Source organism: Anneissia japonica, unplaced genomic scaffold, assembly GCF_011630105.1.
Source record: "Anneissia japonica isolate Jap-2015-1 unplaced genomic scaffold, ASM1163010v1 scaffold2996_len279161_cov141, whole genome shotgun sequence".
Lineage (NCBI taxonomy): Eukaryota > Metazoa > Echinodermata > Crinoidea > Comatulida > Comatulidae > Anneissia > Anneissia japonica.
Genome location: NW_022688879.1, coordinates 180,040 through 193,417, shown reverse-complemented (window position 1 = coordinate 193,417; position 13,378 = coordinate 180,040). Strand labels below are relative to the sequence as shown.

At 34.7% G+C, this 13,378-nt stretch overlaps 1 protein-coding gene across 1 annotated transcript; it reads right to left on the bottom strand.

The window, feature by feature from the left end:
* Positions 1–2,019: 2,019 nt before the first annotated feature.
* LOC117124188 (12 kDa FK506-binding protein-like) lies at positions 2,020–8,627 on the bottom strand (the record flags this gene model as incomplete). The annotated part of the gene is given in 5 exon segments (XM_033270345.1): positions 2,020–2,693; positions 5,127–5,200; positions 6,042–6,154; positions 7,469–7,516; positions 8,575–8,627. Coding segments are annotated over 5 exon segments (343 nt in total), but the record flags the coding sequence as incomplete, so codon positions are not given.
* Positions 8,628–13,378: the final 4,751 nt, after the last annotated feature.

The following is a 13,378-nucleotide window of genomic DNA, read 5'->3' as shown; positions in this document are numbered from 1 at the left end:
GATTGATTGCATACAAATTTTCTTTTTTACTAAAGCAACAACGTACATAGTAACCAGGATGGCATTCTATTATTTTGTGTATGCATGCAGTTATCAAAATCCAGCTTCATGTAGTAATAATTTACAGCTTATTCGATATTGATGAGTTCTACTTCAAAAATAAGTGTTGAATTTGGAGGAATCGTGTGAAAAGTTAAGGAATACAAAGTACCACTGAAAAGTAAAGCATATAATGATGGTAATGTATAACGAATTATAATTTTTAATAGCAAGATTACAGAAAAACTGAAGAACGAATCTTCATAAAATATACAGGAATGATAAATAATAAGATATAATGAAATGATTGGACTTTGGGAAGAAAAGGTAAAGGTCACACAAATTCGATATTTTTTTTACCATCGAATACAAAGAAATAATGAAATCGCCCACAACAGCCTGCATATTGTTCCCTATTCTGGCACAGGGTAGAGGTATGCACACTATGGAGTGGCTGCTCTAGTAGTTTATTTCGCCCTCTAATTCAGACCATCTTTGAGACCTGAAATTTGGGGCGATCATGTGGTTGCATCTCCAGTTAGAGGGATAGCGTTGTGTTAGAAGACTGAAGATTATTATTTGGTTTTTTAAAAAGTGGTCTCAAATCAGAAGGGTCTTGGAATTAAAGGGGTCTCGAATTGGAGTGTACATTGCAGACCACCAAACCTGTCTCTTATACACATCTAGATGTGTATAAGAGACAGAATATATTGTTTCATAGTACAAAATCACAAAATTTACAGCATTCATTTTGAAATTACTTTGCAAAATTAGTCTCGAAAAAGAAGCCAACTCGATAAGAAGCACATCCAAAGTTTGAAAAAAAAAAAGAGCCCATGGCTTCAATTCGAGTTTTTACGGTATTAATAGATTCTAAAATCAATTAAATAAGCATTTAGAAAATTAAAACCCATCATAAGTTTACGGGAGATGCATTCTTCTGGTGCACACTTTCTTTTCTTTTTTTTTTTTTTTTTTTTGGAGCGGCGCTGATCACGCATGCCCTCGAATGATGATATAGGCTCATTGTCGTGGACATAGAACCCCGTCAAGCAACTCCTGGTACCACACCTGCAAGTGTGAATTTTTAAGTGGGAATACCACCAGATACACAAAAGTCGTTAATGTTAATTTCTATACTTTCTGCATTAGGTATTCATTATTTTAATATATTTTAACCACCGGGTTGCTGCCTTTCAGTTTATTTATTCTTTAAAAAAAAATGCCTGTTTATCATCCTTAATACTCTATTTGATCATATTTCTAAACTTCTTTTCAACTGATGTAATTTCTATTAAAACGTCTGTTTAGGAATATTTATGTCCTAATCCAAGGTTTTCCTTTGAGATAGGCATTCGATGGTTTCGAAAATAAAAAAGCTTTCTATTGCTCAGTTTAGAGTTTTATAAAAAGCATCGACATCTGAAAGTTTATTAGGATCGACAACAAATTCTAAAATGGATGTTCTTGTCGGACGTTATACAGAACATATTGTTGTTAACCGGCTAGGCTACATTGTATAATTATTGTTGTTCTTTGGTTAGAATTTTAATGTCAATTTTAGAAGCGACATTTTGCCACAATCTGTTAGTAAGTATTGTGGAATTAATCATTCCGATTATCTGGAGAAACAAAAAAAAACAAAAACAAAACAAAAAAACTGCCGAGTTTTTGTGTTTACTTATAACGTGGTCGGCTATCTTCCTGTTTCCGATTGTAGACTTGTGCAGAGTTCCTACAGCTGATGTGATGATACAGTCTATCAGTTTAATTATCTTTAAAAAGGTATTTTACTATATTTTTATTATCTAGCAGGTGTATTAGTTGATAAGCGCCACAATGTGTTTGTCATATTTCTGATATGGGGATGCAAATATCATATTATATTTTTGTGGATAATGCCTTTAAATACCGAGTAAAATACAGTGTATGTAACAACACAAGACTATGAAATCAATAATAAAATTCTCAAACTTTTCATTAATTTATTTTCTTTTATTACTAAAGCAACAACCTACTTGACATTCTATTGATTTATATGAAATTATAAAACAAAAATCAGCGACAGATAATAACACTTTAAAAAGCACAAGTTCAAGTCCACACTATCAACATTTATGTGATAAATTTATGTTTCAATTTACTGTATGTGCATGATAATGTTAATATTACATTATGGCCATATCACATAAACCTTGTTAGTATAGACAAAATTGTATGCAAAATACAATCTAACTGATAACACGATGGCATGCTATGACTTCTGGTATGTATGAACTAACATAGAAAAATATATCACCAGATGGTAATAATATCATTATGTATGAAAAATATTCGATTTCAATATTTTTAGAGTATTAATCAACAGTAATTGATAACCAAGATGGTATTCTATTGACTATTAAGTATTTTATAAACTTATCAAATAAAATTTAGCTCCGGATGGTAAAAATAAATCATGATAAAATCAATAGTTTCATCAGCAATATTTTCTTTTTTACTAAAGCAACAACGTACATAGTAACCAGGATGGCATTCTATTATTTTGTGTATGCATGCAGTTATCAAAATCCAGCTTCATGTAGTAATAATTTACAGCTTATTCGATATTGATGAGTTCTACTTCAAAAATAAGTGTTGAATTTGGAGGAATCGTGTGAAAAGTTAAGGAATACAAAGTACCACTGAAAAGTAAAGCATATAATGATGGTAATGTATAACGAATTATAATTTTTATTAGCAAGATTACAGAAAAACTGAAGAACGGATCATCATAAAATATACAGGAATGATAAATAATAAGATATAATAAAATAATTGGACTTTGGGAAGAAAAGGTAAAAGGTAAAGGGTCAAGGTCACACAAATTCGATATTTTGTTTACCATCGAATAAAAGAAAATAATGAAATCGCCCACAACAGCCTGCATATTGTTCCCTATTCTGGCACAGGGTAGAGGTATGCCCTCTATGGAGTGGCTGCTCTAGTAGTTTATTTCGCCTCTAATTCAAGACCATCTTTGAGACCTGAAATTTGGGGCGATCATGTGGTTGCATCTCCAGTTAGAGGGATAGCGTTGTGTTAGAAGACTGAAGATTATTATTTGGTTTTTTAAAAAGTGGTCTCAAATCAGAAGGGTCTTGGAATTAAAGGGGTCTCGAATTGGAGTGTACATTGCAGACCACCAAACTAAGGTGTTGACAATAAAACATTCTACATATTCAGTTCAATTCTACTGTATAGGTTGAAACCATGGACTAACATTGAAAGGTATAAAAAACATTTAAAAGTAAAAGTTTTTGAAAGTAAAAAACACGTTATATCGTCATTGCGGACTTATAAAATCCGCATACGCCTTAAAACTAAAAGAAAATGCATACATTTAGAGTCCGTACTGAGCCCAAAAAATCCGCAATGAAAATATAACGTGTTAAAAACTCAACAATTAAAATACTTGAGATTATCTGCTTGTAAAAAAAAAATCTTTACAATTTACTTAAAAATTATTTCCTTACAATTGACCAATTTCCTGTATGCTTTGATACTGCACTACTGGTAATATTATACCACAAGTTTCTAAGTTATTGGATTCACTCGGTGTAAACACCAAGGATAGCCCACGAAAATCTAGAAGAAAACTTATTTCCAGTGGGGTCCTTCTGGTGGTGATTGGACAGTACACAGGGAGACAAACCCCTACTCTTATCTGAAGAGTGTACTGCGTTCTTTAACGTGCACATGGGTCATAATGCACACAAGACCAACGGCTCAAACGTCTCATCCGAAAGACTGTGCACTATTGCAACTGGTATTTCAGCCCTCTAGTTGAAACACAAGGAGAGGCAGCGATGGGAATTGAACCGGGAACCTAGAGATCTCTACAGTGTTCAGCGCACGCACAGCAGCTACCACCAGATTAACCGACTGAGCAAAGCTGCTCTATATATGTAAATCTATAATCTGTGTGGTATTCAATAGACAAATTCTGCGAATCGTTTACTGCTGGTCACGTGTGACATACAGTGGGTAGAACTATGGAAACTTATAGTGCAATCAGGTTTGAAGTATAGAAAGGTAATATTGCCCACCATTAATGTGAGAAATAAATGCAAGGAGAGACACTACGATTGTACAAATTAGTGTATCTACTTTTATTCTAGCATTCTCTGTGCTTTGTATGCTTTGGAATTTATGTGATCTTTCGTAAACCTTAAACTAGCCTAGAAATCTCAGTCTGTCAAAATCGCTGTTTGCAGATTAAAGACTCCCGGGCGTACCTGAACGATATGCAGGGGCCTGAGCTAAAGTATTTCTTGAAAAACGTACTACTGGTAATATTAAGTATACCACAAGTTTGTAATTTATAATATGTGCGGTATTCAATAGACAAATTCTGTGATTTGTTTACAGCCGGTCACATGACATACAGTGGGTACAGCTATGGAAACTTATAGTGCAATCAAGTTTGAAGTAAAGGAAGGTGATGATGGCCACCATTAATGTGAGAAATAAATGCAAGGAGACGCTACTATATGCAGGGGCCTGAACCTAGTATTTCTTGAAAAATCTCAATGTTTTAGAGCAAGTACCTTTCTGAGCATAGTTGATTTCCAATCAGTTTGGTATAATTTACTGGCATTCGTACCAACATCATTTAACATTAAATATGTGCTTTACAGCAGAAATACTCAAAAGAAGCCACATGTTTTCCTATTACCGAGTGTCAATTGTGCTGCATGTTTATAATTTACGCACACTATACGTCACATGACCAACTGGAATGTGTGTGCTGTGGGATTTTTTTTAGTCTTCGCCATTTGTTTCCCTAAATAATTAAGCTGTTTAAATCAAGTTCTCATATAACAGATCTAGTTTAGTGGGAGCAGTTAGAGCAGCGGTTGTGTTTCAGTCTCGCAAACCTGAAGTTCGAACTGTGAATTTAGGTTGTGTTCTTGCCAGCGCCTTGTATCCCTTGGCAAAAGGCACTGTATAAATCTCTATACTTCTACTTGAATCTGAAAATTATCAGGTTGAAAGAACTTTGTATTATAAATAATTTTCTCTCTTTTAAAAATATTAAAGGATATACTCCGCTAAAGCCTCTGGAACCATAGGCATAATCTGGAGAACATGTCAATATTGCTGTTTGTCCTTTACTCATCTGAAAATATTGAAATCATAATTAAACATTAAACTAAATATAGTAATACTCGACATTTCATTTAGAATTCAATCTCACTACATATATAATATAATGGATCTAATGTAGGCGCGATTCAACATTTTATCGCCACATGCATCCTTTAGAGCCATTGTCACTTTAGCCTTTTTCCACAAATATAGTTTAATAAAATATAAATTACAAGTTCTACAAAACAGAGCTGCAAAAATAATTTTAAGAAAGAAGAGAGGTGAGTCAAGTACACAAGCCCTGCAGAACTTAAAATGGGAAAATCTTGAAACTAAATTGTATCATCGTGAAGCTGTCACTATGTACAAGACTTTCCATAATCTAGCACCATCTTATCTGACTAAGCACTTTGCACTCAAAGAAAAAATGTATAATACACGATCCAGTGATGTTCTTGAGGTAAAAAACCCAACACTACCTATAAGGAGAAAAGTTTCAGTCACCATGGTGCTAAGTTATGGAACAATCTTACAGATGATGTAAGAACTGCACCAAATATTAGAACCTTTAAAAAGCTTTTGTAAACTAAAATTGACAAGTGTTTACTGGTGCATGTTCTTTGAACCATTGTATTTTGTAAATTGTGTGATTTACAGTATCTGTATTCTTTTCCTTTTATCGTTTTCTATATTGTTATAATGGCATCACAGCCTTGTTGAAAAACACCAGTTGGGTGATACAAGCTTCCGTGTGTAAATAAAGATGATATTATTGATATTATTGATATTATTGATATTATTATTATTATTATTATTATTATTATTATTATTATTATTATTTCAATGATGCAAGTTACTTTTTGATCACATACCTGAGCAACACCTTCGTCCCAGCCTCTGATCACCTGACCTTTGCCAATTGTAAATTGAAATGGCTTTCCCCGATCACGTGAAGAATCAAACTTGTTTCCATTAGTTAAAGTGCCTGGTGGAAATAAAAATATTGACAAGATACTTATTTCACTCTCTAATACGGTACTAGCAAAGAGTTTTCTAGTTGGCTTTGTGTTCAAAAGATCTGGTACAAACATAAAATAAGTGTCTCTTCAGAACTTTGACCTCTTAGATTTCAATGTCTTAATGAGTTGATTTCATCAGCTGTTTTGCGAGGGAGTGGTTACGTACAAGCTTAATTTTTAATTACGCTCTTATTATTTTTTAAGTCAACCTCATCCAAGTTGACTGTGCATAAGTCAAAAATATGTCACTGTTTTTATTGTTTTACCTTAAACATTTCAAAATTACGAGTGTAGTAAATATTCTCCATAATATAAAATGGAGCATTCCACATGTGATCAAAGAAAACAAATGCTTCATGTACTTTGTCAAGTAAATAAAAATTGAAACTATTTATCACATCACAGCCGCTTTATATACGACATAGCCGAGGTTGACCGTAGAAATACGACAGGGTATCTATGCCTTCGGTAGCCAAAGAAATGGAGTCTGAAACTGGGTCATCATCTAAAAAAGTTTGAGAAGCAGGGACCTACTGTAGATACAATCTATTTGTGATTTAATAAAAGAAATTTGTGAGGTGTTGTGAAAAATGAAACGATTTAATACTACTACGATTTTATCGTTTTTCCATGATTATGACATCATTTGAATTGATTTGTCAAAATATTTTATCGTATAAATCATTACTGAACCATCCTAGTGTAAAAACTTCTCTTATTTATTTTATTTTCTATATGAACATTTGCTTTTTAGCTTTTTATAGTTATTGTTGCAAATATAGGCCAATACAATTATCTAATGTCTAAACTCAAACGTGTGGATCCACACGATGTTGCAAAGTGGTTTGGACCTAAAATAAGAGCTAGTATTATACTGTGAATAGCAAAAAAAAAAAATACATCTGAATTTTAAAGATGTTGATTGTTAATTGTTAATTGACTGACAGATGGAATGCAGGGGTGGATAAAGAGATGTCCAAAAAGGGGGGGGGGGGGGGGCCCCCCGAAAGTTGGGCCAATCGATACTACATTGTCCTAGTGTTCTAGACACCCGAAAATAACATTTGAGGTGTTCTGGGCTATCATTTTTTTCTTTTTCTTTCTTTTTTCTTTTTTTTTTTGCTTCCAAAAAAGGGGGTGGGGGTAGTCGTGGACGGGTCGCCCCTCTCCCCAAATTCGCCCCTGGGATGGCCTTAAGACTGACATGCTTGACCAACCTCATTAGCATGCTAAGACCTTGATGAGATTTTATTTGCACAAAATTTTGTTAAAAAACTTACCTACATAATGCACAGTGACTTTCTGACCATTCTTTGGAAAATTTACCCCTGTGAATCAAAGTATATATATTAATGATGGAAAATACTGGGAACGAATTATAGAAACATACCAAATACTAAATGTTTTATTTGTTCATCATTAACAATATTGCCTGTTATAGAAATTCATCTTGAAGACCGACAAAAAAGTAATCAATGTGAAGTAAATTAAGTAGAAAAGGTGTAAAATTAAATTATACAATGTACACAAGAATTGTGAAATCCACAAATAATAATGAATATATAAAAAACATATGAGATTATTTTTAAAAATTAGGACCTCTGGATGGCCAAAAATGGCACTCTCAGACTCTCAGAGTGCCATTTCCAGCTGTTGGCTTGGTGTAGGTTAACTTAATTGTTTTTTTTTGTTTTTTTTTAATGAATGACGGTGGGTGATTTGACATGTCTGATGCGCGGCTTAGGCCCCCGTCGGCACTGCACTTAACGTTTTATGATTCAATTTCAAGTAAGATTTTAAGTATTCATTTGAGTCTTCTGATATTCTATTAAGCATTAAGTGCAGTTTACTGTAGCTATGCACTTTTTTGCTAAACACCAAAAATGCTGGAAATCGAACGCTGGCCTAAACATCTCCCTCTTATAAATACTGCAGCGTTTATTTTTTTCCTCCAATAAATGCCCCCCCCCACTCATAAATGACTGTTTACAAACAAATCTAATGAAAGAAACATCATTCTCAACACATTCTATTTCTGCTCCTGTAGAAGTTTCAATATTTCTATTAAAACCTTGTATTTCTATAAAAACACATTGATTTATTGTTTAATTCTTATTTTGAATATTTTTATTGGCTATACTGTAGCAATTGTTGATAATCGATAGTGTTATGTTTTTTGTATGGCGGATAATAGCCCATTGATGGCTTCTGTAACAAATAAATATTAGATTGAATTGTAGTGATCATTCAGTCTTTATGATCACCTTTTGACAGTAATGTGTTGTAGTTCTGCATTTTCAGTGAAATTATGGGGTAAACACCTCCCTCGAATAAATTTCCCCTCCCCACAAAAAAACCCTTCTCAACAATAATTTTTTGATCTTACCGTCTCCAGCTTTAAGAGTATTAACTTCAACTCCCATACTGAATAAACACCGACTGTAATAGGATAAAAAGAAGATTAAGAGATAATTTTTATTGGTGCTTTAGAATTTTACTTTCCATAGGCACAGGACAAGTTTAAAACAAATATATTAAAAATAGTACATACTGTAAATGTACAGAATTAAAACCATGGTTTAAATATTGACAATGCACAGATGTGATGTAAAAACACTCTAGGCCCTACACAAATTTGTTTTTATTGGACATTTTTACCTTCTTAAATACCTAGATTGTGGATTTTACTCCAAACACAACTTCCATAGATACTTGTTTATTATATATTGATCATTCAATAAAACAATCAAGCACTATGTTGATTTTTAAAGCTGAAAACGATGTTTGAAAGAGAAGTAAAATTTTGTCGCATGCACATGTGTGAAGCCATAAAAAACACTTGGGAATTACATAGTACTGTATAGTATGGTGTGTTGTGTTGTATGCATGCTAATAACAGTTACAATTCGAGCAGATTTTTTTTTATTTAATCTTTCGCTTCAATTTTTATGACGTCGTCACCTTTATATTACGTTCGTAAAATCGGGAATTCGTTTAATCGGAGTACGTAAATGAGGGTTTCTACTAAAATAGGTTAAAATTGTTTTAATTTAAAATTCAGTTAAAAAATTTCATTTTTAGATTTACTGTAAAAACTACAGTAATTACACGTTAACGGCACATTGCATGTTTATTAAACCTGTTTGATCACATCTGGTAATAAATACCCTGTTACAGTACACGAAGCCTAAAGCCTGATATGTTAGTTAAATTATTTATTTAATAATTCATTTAAGAAATAATTATTATTATTTTATTTAAAATTTGTGTATAGGCCTATTGTAGCACAAATCACTTTCGTTTAAAACAATGTTTCCTTAAAAAGTACAGATGAGCGTTAGCTTTAAAAGTGGATATTGGAAATGAAAGTTGTACATATGCGAGCACCGCCCGCATGCCCAAAAAACTACCGCCAAAATTTTCATTATTTCAAAAAATTTGTGTAACCTACTGTATGCGGCTGCCCATTTTATTTCATCACATCTGGTCACTTGTCGCAAACACTGCGAAGGCAGGACATCGACACACCATGATTGCTGCTAAGGTATCCGCGAAACCATGCCGATGGAGGAAAATTGCTCATATGGACGTTCCACTATATTATAGCAAACTGCTCTATCTTCCATTACTGTGTATTGATTATCTTTGTTTCTATTCAATAATTTTCTATCTCTATTTACATAAAACTGAATTTTATTTTAAATTATCTAAGAGCAAGTTTGAATTTTTGAATTATGATAGGCAGTATTTATGCTACCTGTATTTACTGTATTACAAGTATTTAAATGTTTTTTATGTCTATATTTATTAATGAGGCTGCTGACTCTCAATGAGTTATAGTAAAATTTTGCTTAAGCTGCCACTGACCAGCTGATGTTACTTTCATTGCCATGGCCTTACTTGTCAAAGACTGCAAAACCAGGCTCTGTATGAAAAGCCTCTTTTGATATGTTGTACAACAGAAAGCATGTTTGACGAAAAACTTGAGAACAGTTTGAATGAGTTAGGCCTACCTACTGGAAAAGGATCTTCCTTTAAAATAAAGAATCACTCAAGAAAGCAGATTATAAAAAACGCATTCGTGATTTCGGTGGTCAATACGTCTCTTTTAAAATTATAGGCAACTAAAGAGCCAATTTGACACATACTTAGCTACAGTAGCTACATTATTTTCCCCCATTTTAATGTTTATAGCATTTTGTAAATACTTATAGGACATAAATTGTTTTATGCCTTTTGTCTGCTTTTTTAGTGCTTTTCATAGGCATATTTAAATTGTTACCATTTTTAGTGTTGTACGGTACATTCATGTTTTTCAATTGGTTTTTGTAGGACCACTTTGGAAATAATCTTTACTTCTTCTTTTTTAAAGACAACTTTAATGGGCCATCCTTACATCAGGCCCCAAATTTTACCGCGGCCACCGCCGACGGTGCCCTCTCCCAGTTGGCCTTGGTGCCCCTGAAAATGAAGCACGACGATGGCCACCACTTGCCTGCCCTTTTGCAGCCTTGGCCTCAGTGCCCTCACTACGCTTAATATAGATGGTTTAACACATAAAATAAACCTAAGTAAAAACATTCAAATCTAGCTTGAAACAAAACACGAAAGCCAAAAAACATACAGTACTAGGTCAACTAGGCTAGCCTAGGCCTAGATAACGTTGCAGTGACGGAGCATGAGAGAATTTTCATGTGTGTTGTTGAAACAAACTGTTTTTGTGGTTACCGTTGTGTGCGCATGTGTCTGACTCGAGCAGTAATTGCAGTAATGTAGTTGTAAACATGTGCTTGCTGTGCAGCTACTGTAGCTTTGGGCGATCTGACATCATCGCAACTCAAGCGTGTGAAATTAATCTAATTGGTTGACACTCGGCTAATCTAGTTGATGACGGCCAGTTTAGGGGTGTAGCCTCCGCTTTGATTACGACCACTGACCAACATCTTTCTGTTTTTTTTTTTGTTTTTTTTTCTGTTAATTGAGTGGATTATCCACATTTACTGTACGTCGAACACCTGTCAAGCTTGTGGCGTATTCCTTTTCAATGTCATCACAATCAAAATAGACCTGGGCCTAGCTAGGCTATCTTCAACTCGTCTCCAATCTTCACTTAATCACCTTATTTCTTTATTACAATTATGTAAGTGGCTGTTTATTTAGAAACTGTTAACCCCTATTTATTTAATTATTGTACAAACTGTTCATACAACACTTTGCGTTGAATTCTTAATAAACAATTTCTAACGAGGTGAACATTTTCAATGCCAACGACAACGCGTGGTCAACGCCAACGACAACGCGCTGTCAACGCCAACGGCAATGCGCTCTCAATGAAAACGCAACAGGTTGAATGCGTTTAAAATTTGGGATAATTCTGGCCAGTACTGTACATCATCTTTTTTTGTTACTTGTTTGTCCTGCCTTGTGCAAATTCCTTCCGTTTTGTAAATAGTTTGATGATGTCAAATAAATTGAACTTGGAACATGATAAACGCCAAAATTGGTCTACTCTCACAATCGTGTGAAAAAACTTCAGACACCTAACATACCTCTTGGAGTTGATAAAATCCCTCTAAATATCATTAATTGAATAAGATTGAATTGAATTAAGTTTATGTTATGCACCTTAACTGACTGAGAAGGAAGAGAATACACCCACCCACACAACTTCCATAATACTGCTACAAGCAAGTGATGACCACCCATGCATATAAGTTTTATTACTTACTTTCACAACCAGGATTTAATTTATTTTATTTTAAAATATTTTTTTGATGAGGGGTTTTACTATTTACTTATTTCTTATAAGCAAAAACTGGCGGCGGTTAATACACAATTTCAAAATGTATAACTTACATTCCTGGAAAACCAGATCACTAAAATTCGGATCTTCAGACCAAAAACCCTCTCGACAACAGACCAGACCCTTCGGACCAACGGGTCTTAGGACCAAAGACCCTTCAGACCAATTTGCCAAAGGTATGCACCGGTCGTCACACCTACCTAGAGCTAAGCGGTTTTCCAAGTGACGGCATTTTGACGGATGACCGCTGCACTACTTTATAGCAGGGGCCTAGGCTAGGCCGAGATCTAGGCCTACGCGGCCTACTATGGTATCCTAGCCACCAAGGCTCCTTGGCATACACCAGACAGAGGGCCAATTAGCTAGCCTAGCCTAGGATGGTATGCCTAGGCCCATGCATAGGGCCTAGGCTAGGCCCTCCTACCTATGCCTATCTAGGGCCTAGGCTAGGCCTAGGGCCTTAGGCTAAGTAGGGTAGGCTAGGCCTGCAACAAGCAAGGTCGACGTGTCTTTCAGTGAATGAATGGTAATGAAAATAAATAGGCCATTCATTATTACAATATTAGGCCTAGGCCTATATCTTCCGTACGATAACTGCTCATACAGATCATTCTAAACAATCACTCCAATAATAATAATATTTATTTACTATTATTACTTACCTGAAACAACAGAATTAATAAATATACCTAGGCCTAACCTACAACGTTACACACTGCACTCGCAACCGCTAGTTGGCGGGATTCTTCAACAACAATTTCCGGCCGTCGATTTTTTTTTTTCCGTACGAAACATTTACATGAAACTCCACTCGGGCCGTCCTTACTGAATCGACCCGAAAATCGAAAATCTCATATTGCAGAATTCAGGTCAAAAGGTCATTAACAACTTCTGATCTGAGAGAACGTCTCTGTCTAATTTTTAAAAATACACTGCCATGGTAATACCTGTCTCTTATACACATCTAGATGTGTATAAGAGACAGGTGACGGAGCATGAGAGAATTTTCATGTGTGTTGTTGATACAAACTGTTTTTGTGGTTACCGTTGTGTGCGCATGTGTCTGACTCGAGCAGTAATTGCAGTAATGTAGTTGTAAACATGTGCTTGCTGTGCAGCTACTGTAGCTTTGGGCGATCTGACATCATCGCAACTCAAGCGTGTGAAATTAACCTAATTGGTTGACACTCGGCTAATCTAGTTGATGACGGCCAGTTTAGGGGTGTAGCCTCCGCTTTGATTACGACCACTGACCAACATCTTTCTGGGGAACTTAGACAAAGGGGGAAATAACACAAAAGATATTCCCCTTGGGCTAGTTGTTATTTATAGGCCTAGTAAATAGTATCTGTATGTTCTTCATTACAAGCCTTAGGCCAAGGTAATT